Here is an 18,165-nt window from a genome sequence, read left to right as displayed (position 1 = left end):
GTATTGCGCATAGTGACTTTCAAAGACTACAGTATAGCAAGGGGGGGAAAACGAAGAGTGACTTTACAGTGGTAAAACCTGACAAAAACCGTCTCAAGCCAGGTCATCGAGGTTAATATCAATAGTGAAAAGTCATATTTATAGTACTACTGATATGATATGATGAGAATGGCACTGTATCTCTATGGTCTTCTGCCCCCAAATCCATAACCCCAGTCTAACCATGATAAAAACATCAGACAAATCCCAAGTGAGGGACATTCTATAAAATAATTAATAATCCTTAAAACTGTCAAGGTCATCAAAAACAAGGAAAGTCTGAGAAATTGTCATAGTCACAAGGAGACATGACAACTGAATGTAATGTGGTATCCTGGATGGGATCCTGATACAGGAAGGGCCATCAGAAAATAATTGAGCAAACGTGAATAGAATATGGACCTCTAGCTAATAACTATTAGTATTGGTTCATTAATTATGACAAATGTATCATATTAATAAAAAACATTGAGAGGGAAAACTGGGTGTCATGTATTTTGGGATTCTGTACTATCTTCCTAATAATTCTGTAAGTCTAAAACTGTTCTGAAATTAAAAGTTTATTTAAACATATTTGCACATAACACATTTCTTAAAGAAATTAAAATGAATGAGTGGCAGGCTCATTTTGGAACTAAGATGTTTATGGGGGTAAGGGTAGATATGTTCCTACCTTCTGAAATTTATTTCATTCATTTATTCAACAGATATTTCTAAAGTCATTCTGTAATAAAAACACTATTTAGTTTGTCTTTGCCTTCCAGAGGTTCAAAGTTGAGTATAAGGAGTAGAACCACACTTTGTAGAGCAGGTCTGTTGGAGTCACAGAACTAAATGAATCACAGATTTTAGCCCTGTAGCAAAACTCATATATTTATATTCTTTTTCACAGTACTGACACAGCAAAGTGTTTTCTTGTGTCAATAAAAACAATCAAGCTCTTCCAAATACTTGATTGGATCCCAGGTAGTGTTTACCACTGTGTCAACTCACTGCTTTTTATAAAAGAGAATAGGAGCAGAACAGTATTGGGTCAGAAAGTGGAAAAAGAAGCTGCTGCTCCTGGGTTTTAAATTTTCCTACAATCAATTAATAAATCTGCCCTGTACAAATGCACCTTGCTTGTATTTCCTGCCTGAGCACATGATTCACACATTTGAGCAGGAAGTTCATACAAGAAAAGAGAACAGGGGCAGTGTTGCTCTTCTGTTCCTTTGGCAGACTCAGAATTCCATGGGACAGAAGCTTTAGGACTGTTCTCAACCTTGTCTGCACATTAGAATAATCTGGGGAACTCTAAAATAAACAGTAACATAATGCCTCATCCCCACTCCTAGAGGCCCCATTTTAATTGCTCCTTGTCTAATACGCAAAGTTGAGATCTGCTGGTAAGAGGTAGTGTGCAGGCCCCGGAAAGCTCAGGGCATCAGAGCTCATCCCATCAACCTCAAAAGTCTTTTCTCCACACATTCTCAGCAAAACTGCAGAATGTTTGAGGACAGTGGCAGGAGTTTATCTATCTAACAGCATCTAACAAAGTCCAAAGTCCAGTAAACTGGTACTGATTTTGCATGTCATCCTCATTTATCAACTGGGAGAGCTGGGTTTAAAAACTATAGGGCAAAAGTCTCTATATCAGCTGCACAGGGGACATTAGTAGTAAAGAGCTTTACTGGTACCACAAGCCAATCACACCAGAATTTCTGGATGGACTAACATTATTATTTGTTAAAATTCCCCCAGGCAATTCTTTAAAGTATGGCCAGTGCTGAGAACCACTGCTCTCCACCCTCTTCTAAGTGGTTTTGAATTTATTTGTTTGTTTGTTTGTTTGCTTTTTTAGAAGGGAGAGAGTTAATAAGAATTTTTTTAAAACCTAGTCACCTGCTTAATTTATATTGCATTTTGTTTTCATTTTATCTTTTAAATTAACATGCCACATCTTATATTATCCTGTATCCACTTCATATATTTTCTTGTATATGCTCTGTTTTCCAAAGATTTTATTTTTAAGTAAGCTCTACACCTGACGTGGAGTTCAAACTTACAACTATTAGATCAAGAGTCACACACTCCATTGACTGAGGCAACCAGGTGCCCCCTAACATATACTCTTTAGAGATTTTTTAAAAAGACTTTTTATTTATTCATGAGATACACAGAGAGAGGGAGAGAGAGGCAGAGACACAGGCAGAGGGAGAAGCAGGCTCCACGCAGGGAGCCCGACATGGGACTCAATCCTGGGACTCCAGGATCACACCCTGGGCCAAAGGCAGGCGCTAAATCACTGAGCCACCAAGGGATCCCCATCTTTAGAGCTTTACTACTGAGAAAGTAGTTCTCACATCAGCAGCATTGGTGTAACGTAGGGGTTTATCAGAAATTCAGAATCTTAGCAGCACTCCAGATTGAGGAATCAGGATGTATATTTTGGCAATATTACCAGTGATTCCTATGTATATTAAGGTCTGAGAAGCTCTGTTTTGGTATGCTTTAAGGATTTTAAAAATTCAGGTTGATTACAGAATTAAAAAAATATTTTCCAGCATTAAATACTTATTAAATCCTCAGCATTCATAAGGGGTTTATCATGTTAAAGTTCTTTTACTCATAAAGTAATATTAAAGTATGAAAAGTCAAAATGGTATGTTTCACATTAGCACTACTTTCCACTGTCACTCTGATGTGTTCACGAGGAGACAAGAACTAACTGAAATCAATGTCTTGAGAACTTATTATTATTTATAAGGACCTCAAATAACAAACCAGGGGGTGGTAGAGCAGCAGATCTCAGAGGAAATTCTTTTTTTTTTAAGATTTTATTTATTTATTCATGAGAGACACAGAGAGAGAGAGAGAGAGAGAGAGAGAGAGAGGCAGAGACACAGGCAGAGGGAGAGGGAGAGGCAGGCTCCATGCAGGGAGCCCGATGGAGGACTCGATCCCGGGTCCCCAGGATCACGCCCTGGGCTGAAGGCGGCGCTAAACTGCTGAGCCACCCAGGCTGCCCCTCAGAGGAAATTCTTAAGGAACACAGCATCAGCACATAAAGCATGTTTAATCCAAAATTAATGGACGTTTATATACCTCAGGATCCACATTGTGTAACTGTGGAATATGTGAGAATGAAGGTCTCTATTTCCACAAGGATTCTAAGCAACCCCTCAAGACATTTGGCCTCTTGAGGATTTATTTATAAAACATAAATATATTTGGCACCTAACACATGTCAGACATCACATTTGACTCTAGAAATACAGGAGTGTAGTTGTACATATGTGTATGTATGTATATAGATGTGTGTAAAATATATTACATATGATATATAATGGACACAGATGTAGTCTGTCTTAACAGAAGTCAGAGCATCATGACAAAATATAGCTTATTGATTTTCAAAGAAGCAGTTCATATGGTGTTGAAATTTTGCCAAGTGGATATTCAGGGAAAAAAAAAATCCCACTTTTTAACAGAGAACAAGTTTAAACCGTTTTGCAGTCAAAAAACCAGAAACCTGATACTCAGGTAGAACGGGGACCTGAACTGATTTCACTGGCTGATCAGTTATTGGCAAACCTGGCTAGGACACTTTCTAGAGACACCAAATGCATGGGGCGTACTCCAGGTCTACGGAATAATATTAATTGCAGAGATGCCTGGGTGGCTCAGTGGTTGAACAAGTCTTCCTGCCTTTGGCTCAGGTTGTGATCTCAGGATCCTGGGACTGAGTCCTGCATCAGTCTCCCTCTGCCTATGGCTCTGTCCTTCTCTCCGAGTCTCTCATGAATAAAAAAACCAAAATCTTAAAAAAAAATAACTATGACATGTGGCACTTGCTGTACACTTGGCACTGTTATTAGTGATCGACATAATTATCCATTCACTTACTCCCTGCAGTAACTCTATGAGGTGAGTGCTATTATTATCTCCTTAAAGAACACAGAGATCTAATGATATTCCCCAAGGTCACGCTGCTCTTAGGTACAGACCTGGGATTTGAACCCAGACTGTGCTCTTAACCTCTATACTATGTTGTGACTAGATTTCAAAAGTATAATTTTATATTAATTACCAAACACTAATTAACAGCCTTTTCAGTTCATGCCCCAGATGAGGCATGGGGGTACTGCCAGGAGGTATTCACTCTAGGACTGAGTAAGGACTACTGTCAAATAGAGTTTGTTCCCCCCAACAGAGCCAAGTTGCAAAAGGACTGTTATGGTATTCAACTAGGGGATGCTATGAAGCCATTTATGTAATTTTAAACAGAGAGTGAGTGCACGAGTGTGAGGGGCAGAGGGAAAGAGAGAGAAAATATCAAGCAGACTTTGCGCTGAGCACAGAGCCCAATGTGGGGCCCCGTCTCATGACCCTAAGATCATGACCTGAGCCGAAATCAAGAGTCAGACGCTCACCTGACTGAACCACCCATGTGCTCCGCTAGAAGGCATTTTTAAGTGGCTGAGCAATGCTATATTCATTTGTACAGAACACAAAACACATCTGGATACCTTAATACCACTCACTGGTTTAGAAAACGAGTTTAAAAGCAAACCCAATGAATGCCTGCCACTTTGAAGTTCAATAAAGGAGGTTGGTATTCTTTGGCATATAATTAGCTTAATCATCTTTTAAGTAGATGATACCTAAACTCAGGAACAAGTTGCAGGGCTGGATGTATGTATTAATAACTCAACTTTAAAACTGAATAAATACAAGGATAAGAAGTACCAGTTGCAGGTGCCCTCTGCCCTCTTCTGAAGACAGGCCCTGGAACTACCAATGTGATTTTTCAAGGGAAAGAAAAGTTCAAAGCAAAGAAGGCAGCCAGATTTTATATTATATTCAAGGACAGGATTATTATAGAATTATTTAAATTGAACCAGAATTCAAAGAAAGGAAGAAAAAGAGAGAGAAGGAAGAGTGGGAGAGAGGGAGGTAGGGAGAGAGTCAGGAGAAAAGAGAAGACCAGAAGGTCAGAGAGAACTGAAAAGGAGGAATCCCTAGAAGGAGTTGTAAGCAAGTATTCTAGACACTTACTAATGCAGACCAGGAGCAACCACTCTAAATTTTCTAGCCACTTTACATTTTCTAATATTTGTTATCTTGTTACACTCTGCCCTCCCCGCAAGATTGTTTACCCTCTTTCAGATAGCAGCAAAACTCATTAAGTGAAAATGATCACTGTGCCATTTTCATTTTCACAGATATCAGTAAAGGACAAACAAGGGATATCTGTGTCCCATTTTGCTGCTAGCCTAGGGAAAGAAAAACCTGAAAAGAACCTGAGGTGATGGCTCTGAGAAGAGGTCAGCAGGCTCAATTCTAGCAAATTTGATCACTGTTAAGCCCATCATATTTCCTGACACAAGATAAAATATCTCATTGTTGGAGGAAGTCATCAAGAGGACATGACCACCAGATGACTGGCAAGCTGGACTCAGGCAATTGGAGGCTCCTCACCCGTCCCCTGCTCTTGGGCAAATCTCCATCAGTGAATTCCACCTGTGGGTAATCAAACCAGTGCTGTAGTTTGGTTTGAAGGGAAGTGTCAATTAGTAACCAGTAAGCCTGTCATCTCTGTAGAGTGGTAATTGTCTATATAAATTTCCTGGAGGGCATAGGGCATAGGAAATAGGATAAGCAATCCCAAACTGCAAATGGCCAGTAAAAAAAAAAAAAAAAAAAAAAAAAAGATCAAATCATGGTGGATGACAGCACACTACTGAGAACTGAACAAGGTAGTCCCTCCCCATCCATGCAGCTGTGCCCAACACTGCCACAATCTTAGATACCTGGGCCATAGTCCTAGGAGTGTACTATGCTGTGCTGGACTTAGCAAATGCCTTTTCCCAGTATATCCCTGACCACTGAGTCACAAGATCAATTTTCATTTACATGGGAGAGGTGACAATGGGTATTTTGAGTGCTTTCCCAAGGTTGCCTGCACAGCCCCACAATATTTCATGGGATGCTAGCCTGAGATCTGCCCTGTTTTCCTTCCCCACATCACTAAAATTGATCCATTACAATGATGATATAATGTTGACATGGGAAGATTTGCCTTTGCTGCAGGGCACCCTGGAAGCTTTGCTGGAGCATATGTGAGAAAGACTATAGGCAGTGAATCCATAGAAAATTCACGGTCAAGGAACTACTATAACATTTTTGAGAGTTGTTTGCTTAGGTAAGACTTGTGTTGTTCCAGAAGCTGTGATCGATAAGGTGCAAGCCTACCCAGCCCCTAAGAATGTGAACAAAATGCCAGCCTTTCTAAGATTTTGGGGACTTTGGAGGACTTTTATACGCTACCTGGCACAGTGCCCCCATTCCTTTTACAGTCACTTGGTAAAGAAAGGGCACATGTGGAACTGGGGATCAGAGCAGCAAGCTGCCTTTGAAAAGGCCAAAATACTAGTAAAGCAAGTTACGGTTCTGGGCATCTCCCCAGCAGGACTACTATCTGAATCAGATGTGTCTGCGACTCTGGAATATGTGAACTGGGCACCAGCACTAGAGGAGAGAGTACTCCTCGGATTCTGGTCTCAGCTCTAAAAGAGGGCAAAAACCTATCTACCACCGTAGAGCACCAGCTCCTATCAGTATACAAAGGACCCCTCCTGGTTAAGCCTCTCACTAAGGAATAGTGCATTGTGCTAAGAACTTCTCTGCCCTTCAAGGGATGGGATGAGCATACGTTCCATTGACCCACCTCTGCCACAGCTCAGATTCCCTCTGTGATGAAGTGACATGCCTATTTGCAGCAGAGGAGCATCCTATCCACCAGCCTACTAGAAATGCAGGTGCTACTATGACCTGTGGAATATGCAGATCCTCCAGATGCCCCTGCCCATATACCTGTTGTGTTGCTGTAGCCTGTAAGGAGGGAGTGAGGAAATTCCAGCTGATGCCTGGTAAACAGATGGGTCTAGTCAGGGTAATCCCTTCCAGAGGACTGCAGTCACTATTCAATCCAACAATGACACTATCTGGATGGAAATCGGAACAAAGTACAGTAGCCAGTGGTCTGAACTCAGGAGATCTTGGCTGGTGATCCATCATTCATGAGTTTGGCTGTTACTCCCTTGTTAACTCTTTGCACTGATCATTGGCCTGTTCTAAAGGGATGGAACCTATGGCTTGGACATTGGGAAGCCAAGGGTTAGATGATCATGAATGAGCCCTTGTGGGGATTAGAATATTTAGAAAGACATTTTGGTCCACCTATAAGAGCCTGAGGTATAACTCACTATTTTCTGGATCCCTGCTTATAAAGCACTGACATCTCCTGGCAATCAGGAAGCTGATACCCTAGTTTATACTGCCCTTGAACTATAGTGGCTCAAGTTAATGCAGTAACAGCATGTCTTGTATGTTCTAAACAAAACCAAACACATCTACCAAGAAATTTGGAGCTACCCATCAGCGTTCTCAATCAGGGAGAGATTGTCAAATTGATTATACTGCCTCCCTCCCTCGGAGTAAAAGTTATACGTATGCCCTGGTTTGTGCAGACACTGCATCTGGCCTAACCCAAGCTTTCCCTGTTGGTGTGTAAACCAGGCTGCTACTGTTAGTGGATTATAGAAGCTGAGTACCATGTATGGACACCCTCATTAGTAAGACATGATGGGTGGGGGTGTGTGGGGGTCCCATTTCAAAGGTCATGATGTGCAAGACTGGGCAAAAGTCATGATGGCAAATGGAGATCCCAGCTCCCCTAGAACCCCCAAGCAGCAGTTGGTAGAAAGGAAAAGGAATATTATAGGAAGAGATGAAATTACTACCATGTAAAAACATTTTGGCCAAGTAGACTGCTCTAGCAAAGACTGTCTCAGACTTTAACATGTTTGCATGATCAACCAGTAAGTCCTATTACCCCATATGCCAGACTGGCCCCAGTGCCGTGGCCCTGCTAAGGCACTCAATACTGTAAAGGTATGGAGGTTGCAGAATCCAGACATTGCCCCAATGCTCACCAAGGATCAGCATGCTGTGCTGTTGAGAACACCAAACCATGAGAAAGGCACTATCTACTGAAATTTGCAGTGAGAAATTCTGCTGGGATAGGTGAGTTACTTCGTACTCCTGGGTAAGGAGGAACTACTCAATTTCCACTGGGATCCCACTGCCCTACTACAAGCTAGATCTGTTGAAAAGAGGGGGAGAAGGGGATCCCTGGGTGGCGCAGTGGTTTGGTGCCTGCCTTTGGCCCAGGGCGCGATCCTGGAGACCCGGGATCGAATCCCACGTTGGGCTCCTGGTGCATGGAGCCTGCTTCTCCCTCTGCCTGTGTCTCTGCCTCTCTCTCTCTTTCTCTCTCTCTGTGACTATCATAAATAAATAAAAAAAATTAAAAAAGAAAAAAGAAAAGAAAAGAGGGGGAGAAGATGGGGATTTCTGGTCTGGCATATCCCAGCCCTATCCCAACTCACATCTGAGAGTGCTGCCTCCCCTGGCCAACATGGTTGGTATATGTGACCTGGTCAAATTCCTAAAACTGTAGCCACACTAACATCTAAAGATCAGGCCTTGCCATTCTTGTAGCAGAGAAACACCTCCCCATACAAGTTCCTACTAAATAAATACCTCTTTGACCTTAAACTCTGAGGCTCCTTTGGTATCCAGTTACAGGATAGGCACCTGTAACCTATCAACCTGGAGTGGCTGCCTCTTTTCTGGGTCTCTCTCTGCCCTTCACGAAGGGGATCACTTCCAAATTACACCTGGGATGCTCCTGAGGTTTCAGACTAACACTCCTGCTGGGCAGGTAGTAGCAGTGAGGGTTCCAAGTATTAAAGAACCAGGAGACTTACCTGGAACCTCCAGAGCCCTCCAATGTCATTAGTCCTTTCAAAGCAGACTGGCTCCAAGCCTTCTTCTAGGCAGCACTTGATAGAGGAGAGCCCGCTAACACCTCCTCCAATCACAGCAATTCTTTTCTTGGTCATGGTCTCCAGATATCTTCACCAGGCTGGATCAATGTAATCTGTCAAAAAAAAAAAAAAAAAAAGACAAAAGACAGAAAGCATATATCAGCTAACACATGTCAGGAGAGAAAGACCTTGGCCATGGCATCCTCCAGATAAATGCCGTGACAAGTGCTTTGGGAGAAGTCAGATTCTGGGGTCCCCCTAACCATAGGGAATTGCTACGCAAGGGATATGGGAGCCCTGCGTGTGAGAGACCAGGAGCTCAAGAGCCCTGCTGTGGTGGCCGCACTGCCTTTCCCGCAGCACCTGGCAGATCCTTCAGCTGCCATCCAAAGGCTAATCTGCACTTTTGGCTCTTGTTGAGGAAATATAAAGCAACAAAGTGTAAACAGCAACAGCCAATGGCAGGGAGCTGTTCGTCTCCACCTCCTTTCAGCCAAAGCCCTGCCACTCAGCGGCACCCCTTCCCTCCCCCAGCGAGACTGTTACCTGAGCCAAACCTGCTTTGGGCAGAAAAGAATCCTACAACCTCTGCTTTTGGGTTGCAGTTGCCCGGATGCTCAGCTACCCTCTCTAGAGACAGAGCAACCCTGTGTTTTGGTCCCTCCCCGCTCCAGAGTATCACTTTTAACTTCCTGGTATCTGCCTTAAAGTGACAAACTCCTCCTGGTGAACGGGGAAACTAGCAACAGACTCAAAGCAAGTCTTGCTCTAAAAGCTTAAATGGAGAACACCTACCTTTCAGAAGATGTGTTAAAACAGATCCCAGTGCCCTCATCTCCGTCTCCACCCCACTCTCACCTCACAGATTGGCTCTTTGGTTCCAGGCTGCTGGCTGCTGGCTGCTGGTAGGAATTTACTTAAAACACTGGTGCTCTAAGCTGGCTGCTGGGGTTCAGGGAATTTCTACTTAGAGGAGCTTATAGTTTAGCAGAGAAGACCAAACACAAACAGATACTTTCAATAAAATAGAAATAGATTTTATTTTTAAGATTTTATTTATTTATTCATGAGAGACACAGAGAGAGAGGCAGAGACATAGGCAGAGGGAGAAGCAGGCTCCCTGGGGGAACTCCGTCCCAGGACCCTGAGATCCTAACCTGAAGGCAGACGCTCAACCAGTCAGCCATCCAGACATTCCTAGAAATACTTTTTAAAAGTGCTTTCCCAGGGCACTTGGGTGGCTCAGGTGGTTAAGGGTGAGCTCTCCATTTGGTTCAGGTCATGATCTCAGGGTCCTGAGATTCAGCCCCACCTAGAGCTCCTGCTTAGGGAGTCTGCTTCTCTCCCTCCGCCCCTCCCTTGGGTGCTCTCCCTCTCTCTTTCTCAAATAAATTAATGATTTTTTTGAAGTGCTTTCTCTCACACAGTCAAATAAGTAATTAAAAACATAAAATATCAAAAAAAAAACATAAAATATCCACTTTTAAAATAGAATTTGATTTTTTCAAATATGAAATCATGCAGAATAGGCCAGTGTAATGGATGTAGGATATCACACACCGAGTCAAAATTAGGGCTTATCCAACCCAGGAGTCTGTTTTGACAGATGTGAGGGTTTTTTTGAGAGATTTGTGGATGCCCACTATTTTTTTAACCTTCCTACTCCCTCAGTCAACTTGGGTCAAGATGGTATGATGTCAGTAACATCAGCCCTGGGTTTTGACCTGGTGGGTTCACCCCCAAAGTATCCTTCATGGACCAGTAATTATACTTTCTCAAGGGCTCACCTTGTATGGTTCAAAGAACCTGGTGGGAATGAACCCATATAATTTCTTAGCAATTCCATAAGGCAAGTACTATCATCACCCCCATTTTCCCAGTAAGTGGAAAGGCAAGGATGCACCCAGGCAGTTTAACTTATAAATGAGTTATTTGTAAATCAGGATAATTTTGAATGCACTCGAGATGCCTAGATATAGGAAAACAGGTGAATACTTTTATAGACTGAATATTAATCTCTCCCTTACTGAATCAATATCACAATTTCAGAACAATGCACGAATAACTTTTAAAACCTAATTTTTTTAAATGTAATTTTAGGCGGCTCCGGCAGAGGCTCCGCGCAGAAGGGGCTGCGCGGCCGGGAGCACAGGGCGCCGGGGACACAGCCAGGATCCAGCCTCCCCCACCCCCCCGCCCCGGGACAGGCAGAGGCCAGGAGGGCCCAGGACAGCAAGGACGGTCCTGCCGCCTGGCGGCCCGGAGCTGAGCAGATAGCGGCCCCGCCCCCGGATCATCCAGGCCCCTATAGACAGAGAGCTCCGTAGTTAATGCTGGAGCTGAATCCAGGGCTGGAGAGCTGGCCGCCACCACTGTTGTTGTTCCTCCTGGGGCCTCACAAGATAAACAAACCCCACTGAGCCTCACAGTGACCTCACTGGATAAACAGGTTAAACATCTCTCACTGAGCCCTGAACCAGGCAGGGGGCTGAGCAGCTCCCCCAAGTGCTAACACCTGAAAATCAGCACAGCAGGCCCCTCCCCAGAAGACCAGCTAGACAGACAAGGGAAAAACAAATTATTGACCAAGCAGCACTGGAAAGTTCCAGGGGAAGTCAAGGGATTTACAGTATACAGAATCAGAGGATACTCCCCCTTGTTTTTTTTTTTTTTCTATTTTTCCCCTCCCTTTTTTCTTTTTTCTTTTTTTTTCTTTTTCTTTTCTTCTTTCTCTTCTCTCTTTCTCTCCTTTTCCCAATACAACTTCTTTTGGCCACTCTGCACTGAGCAAAAGGACTAGAAGGAAAAACTCACCTCAAAAGAAAGAATCAGAAACAGTCCTCTCTCCCACAGAGTTACAAAATTTGGATTACAATTCAATGTCAGAAACCCAATTAGGAGCACTATTATACAGCTACTGGTGGCTCTAGAAAAAACCATAAAGGACTCAAGAGACTTCATGATGGCAGAATTTAGATCTAATCAGGCGGACATTAAAAATCAATTAAATGAGATGCAATCCAAACTAGAGGTTCTAAAGACGAGGGTTAACGAGATAGAAGAACGAGTGAGTGACATAGAAGACAAGTTGATGGCAAAGAGGGAAACTGAGGAAAAAGAGACAATTAAAAGATCATGAGGATAGATTAAGGGAAATAAATGACAGCCTGAGGAAGAAAAATCTATGTTTAATTGGGGTTCCCGAGGGCACCGAAAGGGACAGAGGGCCAGAATATGTAATTGAACAAATCATAGCTGAAAACTTTCCTAATTTGGGGAGGGAAACACACATTCAGATCCAGGAAATAGAGAGATCCTCCCCTAAAATCAATAAAAACCGCTCAATACCTCGACATTTAATAGTGAAGCTTGCAAATTCCAAAGATAAAGAGAAGATCCTTAAAGCAGCAAGAGATGAGAAATCTCTAACTTTTATGGGGAGAAGTATTAGGGTAACAGCAGACCTCTCCACAGAGACCTGGCAGGCCAGAGAGGGCTGGCAGGATATATTCAGGGTCCTAAATGAGAAGAACATGCAACCAAGAATACTTTATCCAGCAAGGCTCTCATTCAGAATAGAAGGAGAGATAAAGAGCTTCAAAGAGAGGCAGGAACTGAAAGAATATGTGACCTCCAAACCAGCTCTGCAAGGAATTTTAACGGAGACTTTAAAAATTCCTCTTTAAGAAGAAGTCCAATGGAACAACCCACAGAAACAGGGACTGAATAGGTATCATGATGACACTAAACTCATATCTTTCAATAGTAACTCTGAATGTGAATGGGCTTAATGACCCCATCAAAAGGCGCAGGGTTTCAGACTGGATAATAAAGCAGGACCCATCTATTTTCTGTCTACAAGAGACTCATTTTAGACATAAGGACACCTACAGCCTGAAAATGAAAGGTTGGAGAACCATTTACCATTCAAATGGCCCTCAAAAGAAAGCAGGGGTAGCCATCCTTATATCAGATAAACTAAAATTTATCCCGAAGACTGTAGTGAGAGATGAAGAGGGACACTATATCATATTGTGTCTTGGACACTATATCATATTGTGTGTTAAGTCCTCTTCTTGGATACATCCAAGAAGAGGACCTAACAATCCTCAATATATATGCCTCGATTATGGGAGCTGCCAAATATATCAATCAATTAATAACCAAAGTTAAGACATACTTAGATAATAATACACTTATACTTGGTGACTTCAGTCTAGGGTTTTCTATAATTGATAGGTCTTCTAAGCACAACATCTCCACAGAAACGAGAGCTTTAAATGATACACTGGACCAGATGGATTTCACAGATATCTACAGAACTTTACATCCAAACGCAACTGAATACACATTCTTCTCAAGTGCACATGGAACTTTCTCCAGAATAGACCACATACTGGGTCACAAATCAGGTCTTAACCGATACCAAAAGATTGGGATTGTCCCCTGCATATTCTCAGATCATAATGCCTTGAAATTAGAACTACATCACAAGAAGAAGTTTGGAAGGATTTCAAAGACATGTAGGTTAAGGACCATCCTGCTAAAAGATTAAAGGGTCAACCAGGAAATTAAGGAAGATTTAAAAAGATTCATGGAAACTAATGAGAATGAAGTTACAACCATTCAAAATCTTGGGGATACAGCAAAAGCAGTCCTGAGGGGGAAATACATCGCAATACAAGCATCCATTCAAAAACTGGAAAGAACTCAAATACAAAAGCTAACCTTACACATAAAGGAGCTAGAGAAAAAAACAACAGATGGACCCCACCCCCAGCAGAAGAAGACAGTAAATTAAAATTCGAGCAGAACTCAATGAAATCGAGACCAAAAGAACTGTGGAACAAATCAAGAGAACCAGGAGTTGGTTCTTTGAAAGAATTAATAAGATAGATAAACCATTAGCCAACCTTATTAAAAAGAAGAGAGAGAAGACTCAAATTAATAAAATCATGGATAAGAAAGGAGAGATCACTATCAACACCAAGGAAATAAAAACGATTTTAAAAACATATTATGAGCAGCTTTACGCCAATAAATTAGGCAATCTAGAAGAAATGGACATATTTCTGGAAAGCCACAAACTACCAAAACTGGAGCAGGAAGAAATAGAAAACCTGAACAGGCCAATAACCAGGGAGGAAATTGAAGCAGTCATCAAAAACCTCCCAAGACACAAAAGTCCAGGGCCAGATGGCTTCCCTGGGGAATTCTATCAAACTTTTAAAGAAGAAATCATACCTATTCTACTAAAGCTGTTCGGAAAGACAGAAAAAGATGGAGTACTTCCAAACTCATTCTATGAGGCCAGCATCACCTTAATGCCAAAACCAGACAAAGACCCCACCAAAAAGGAGAATTATAGACCAATATCCCTGATGAACATGGATGCAAAAATTCTCAACAAGATACTAGCCAATAGGATAGAACAATACATTAAGAAGATTATTCACCATGACCAAGTAGGATCTATCCCTGGGACACAAGGCTGGTTCAACACTCATAAAACAATCAATGTGATTCACCATATCAGCAAGAGAAAAAGCAAGAACCACATGATCCTCTCAATAGATGCAGAGAAAGCATTTGACAAAATACAGCATCCATTCCTGATCAAAACTCTTTAGAGTATAGGGATAGAGAGAACATTCCTCAACGTCTTAAAAGCCATCTACGAAAAGCCCACAGCAAATATCATTCTCAATGGGGAAGCACTGGGAGCCTTTCCCCTAAGATCAGGAACAAGACAGGGATGTCCACTCTCACCACTGCTATTCAACATAGTACTAGAAGTCCTAGCCTCAGCAATCAGACAACAAAACAACATTAAAGGCATTCAAATTGGCAAAGAAGATGTCAAACTCTCCCTCTTCGCCGATGACATGATACTCAACATAGAAAACCCAAAAGACTCCACCCCAAGATTGCTAGAACTCATACAGCAATTTGGCAGTGTGGCAAGATACAAAATCAATGCCCAGAAGTCAGTGGCATTTCTATACACCAACAATGACACTGAGGAAAGAGAAATTAAGGAGTCGATCCCATTTACAATTGCACCCAAAAGCATAAGATACCTAGGAATAAATCTAACCAAAGAGGTAAAGGATCTATACCCTAAAAACTACAGAACACTTCTGAAAGAAATTGAGGAAGACACAAAGAGATGAAAAAATATTCCATGCTCATGGATTGGAAGAATTAATATTGTGAAAATGTCAATGTTACCCAGGGCAATTTACTCATTTAATTCAATCCCTATCAAATACCACGGACTTTCTTCAGAGAGTTGGAACAAATCATCTTAATATTTGTGTGGAATCAGAAAAGACCCCAAATAGTCAGGGGAATATTAAAAAAGAAAACCATATCTGGGGGCATCACAATGCCAGATTTCAGGTTGTACTACAAAGCTGTGGTCACCGAGACAGTGTGGTACCGGCACAAAAACAGACACATAGATCAATGGAACAGAATAGAGAATCCAGAAGTGGATCCTGAACTTTATGGTCAACTAATATTCGACAAAGGAGGAAAGACTATCCACTGGAAAAAAGTGTCTTCAATAGATGGTGTGGGAAAATTGGACAGTCACATGCAGAAGAATGTAACTAGACCACTCTCTTGCACCATTCACAAAGATAAACTCAAAATGGATGAAATATCTTAATGTGAGACAAGATTCCATCAAAATCCTAGAGGAGAACAGAGGCAACACCCTTTTTGAACTTGGCCACAGTAACTTCTTGCAAGATACATCCACGAGGGCAAGAGAAGCAAAAGCAAAAATGAACTATTGGGACTTCATCAAGATAAGAAGCTTTTGCACAGCAAAGGATACAGTCAACAAAACTAAAAGACAACCTACAGAATGGGAGAAGATATTTGCAAATGACCTATCAGATAAAGGGCTAGTTTCCAAGATCTATAAAGAACTTCTTAAACTCAACACCAAAGAAACAATCCAATCATGAAATGGGCAAAGGACATGAACAGAAATCTCATAGAGGAAGACATAGACATGGCCAACAAGCACATGAGAAAATGCTCTGCATCACTTGCCATCAGGGAAATACAAATCAAAACCACAATGAGATACCACCTCACACCAGTGAGAATGGGGAAAATTAACAAAGTAGGAAATCACAAATGTTGGACAGGATGTGGAGAAAGGGAAGCCTCCTGCACTGTTGGTGAGAATGTGAACTGGTGCAGCCACTCTGGAAAACCGTGTGGAGGTTCCTCAAAGAGTTAAAAATAGACCTGCCTTACGACCCAGCGATTGCACTGCTGAGGATTTACCCCAAAGATACAGATGCAATGAAACACCGGGACACCTGCACCCCGATGTTTCTAGCCGCAATGTCCACAATAGCCAAACTGTGGAAGGAGCCTCGGTGTCCATCAACAGATGAATGGATAAACAAGCTGTGGTCTATGTATACCACGGAATATTACTCAGCCATTAGAAAAGACAAATACCCACCATTTACTTCAACGTGGATGGAACTGGAGGGTATTATGCTGAGTGAAGTAAGTCAGTTGGAGAAGGACAAACATTATATGGTCTCATTCATTTGGGGAATATAAAAAGTAGTGAAAGGGAACAAAGGGATAGGAGAGAAACTGAGTGAAAATATCAGTGAGGGTGACAAAACATGAGAGACTCCTAACTCTGGGAATGAACAAGGGGTAGTGGAAGGGGAGGTGGGCGGGGCGTTGGGGTGACTGGGTGATGGGCACTGAGGGGGCACTTGGCAGGATGAGCACTGGGTGTTATTATATATTTTGGCAAATTGAACACCAGAAAAAATAAATTTATAAAAAAATAAAATAAAATAAAATGTAATTTTATTTTAGTTCTCTATTTTTTTTGCAATTGTTTTTAAATTTGGCAAATATGTTTTGTGTTGCTTTTAAATTACTTGTATAATGTTTTAAACCTTGACTCAAATTTTCTCATTTAGTCTGTCAATTTGTACGTGAATCAATTTCTTCATTGGGATGTAACAATATATAGAAACTAATTTCCAGGTTCAACACAATTACTTATGGTATTAGGAAAGAACAATAGCACAAAAAGCAGATACAATAGATAATAGGGAGTAAATCCAAGGTAATATATGAGGCTTTTGAAAGGAGTTGCATATGCATACATATGTAATTGTAGAGGAGTTTCTGCCAAGGTTTAACCCAGGAGGAATTTTTAAACAGTATAGCCTCACCTATACTCAGATGTTCTCCTATGTCCTAATTGTTTCTGTTAAGTCTGCATTTTGCATTTGTTCAATAATTATTACCCTCTGGTAATACCCATCTTTTAAGATGGCAGCTATAAAAGATAGAAGAAGCTTAGCTTAGATCTTGTTTAAAGAACTGCCAAGGAAGGCTTTCTGATAAGTACTACACTGTGACATGAGTGAAAAATATACTGTTGTTGATTTAACATTTGGAGATTTTTTACAGGAGCAAAGCCTATATCAATTAATCCTGGCTAATACAGGACTCACTTACAGCATAGCAGCTATTTTATGCTTGCTATTTGCTAGGTATTTTGTTAGGCATAGAGGAGGGAGGGAAAAATCATAGCAAAAGGAAATGAGGAAATGAACCACAGATACTGTGGTAGACTGAAAACACGGTCTCCAAAGAGATCCATGTTCTAATCCAAAGAACTAGTGGACGTCACCTTATACAACAAAAAAGACTTTGCAGATGTGATTAAAGTAAGGATCTTCAGATGAGGAGATGGTCCCGGATTATCCAGGTGGGCTTAATGGAATCACAGGTGTCCTTCTAAAAGGGAAAGTGAGGAATATTTGATTGTAGAGACAGAAGGCCATGTGGTTGGTTGAAGGGGGATGGTATGCTACTGAGTTTTAAGATGGAGGAAGGGTCCAGGAACCATCGAATGCAGCTTTAGAAGCTGGAAATGGTAAGGAAAAAGATTCTCCTTGAGAACCTCCGGATGGAGCACAACCCTACAGACACAATGATTTTGGGCTAGAGAAACTCATTTTGGATTTCTGGTCTTCAGAAATCTAAGGGAATTAATTTGCATTTTTAAGCCATTAAGTTTGTTTGCGCAGCTGTAAGAAACAAATGCAGATGTGATAAACACTTACACAAGATAAAGGTACAGAAATGTGTTCAAAAGTAATATGAAGGGGGATCCCTGGGTGGTGCAGCGGTTTGGCGCCTGCCTTTGGCCCGGGGCGCGATCCTGGAGACCCGGGATCGAATCCCA

At 41.7% G+C, this 18,165-nt stretch overlaps 1 protein-coding gene across 2 annotated transcripts in view; it reads right to left on the bottom strand.

Annotated features, from left to right (window-relative positions):
* FMO5 (flavin containing dimethylaniline monoxygenase 5) overlaps positions 1–9,626 on the bottom strand; it is a 31,538-nt gene extending 21,912 nt beyond the window's left edge. Inside the window, exons 1-2 of one of the 2 annotated variants that reach the window (XM_072766719.1) lie at positions 9,462–9,626; positions 8,856–9,028 (exon numbers count right to left, since the gene is read on the bottom strand). In XM_072766719.1, the coding sequence (XP_072622820.1) occupies positions 8,856–8,990 (135 nt within the window). In that variant the 5' untranslated portion in view covers positions 8,991–9,028; positions 9,462–9,626. Of the gene's footprint in view, positions 1–8,855; positions 9,029–9,278 lie in introns of both variants that reach the window. The other variant, XM_025983072.2, reaches the window with a different exon arrangement.
* Positions 9,627–18,165: the final 8,539 nt, after the last annotated feature.

This window comes from Vulpes vulpes, chromosome 8 (assembly GCF_048418805.1).
Source record: "Vulpes vulpes isolate BD-2025 chromosome 8, VulVul3, whole genome shotgun sequence".
Classification (NCBI taxonomy): Eukaryota; Metazoa; Chordata; class Mammalia; order Carnivora; family Canidae; genus Vulpes; species Vulpes vulpes.
The sequence above is the reverse complement of the archived record's forward strand: the minus strand, read 5'-3'. Positions and strand labels throughout refer to the sequence as shown.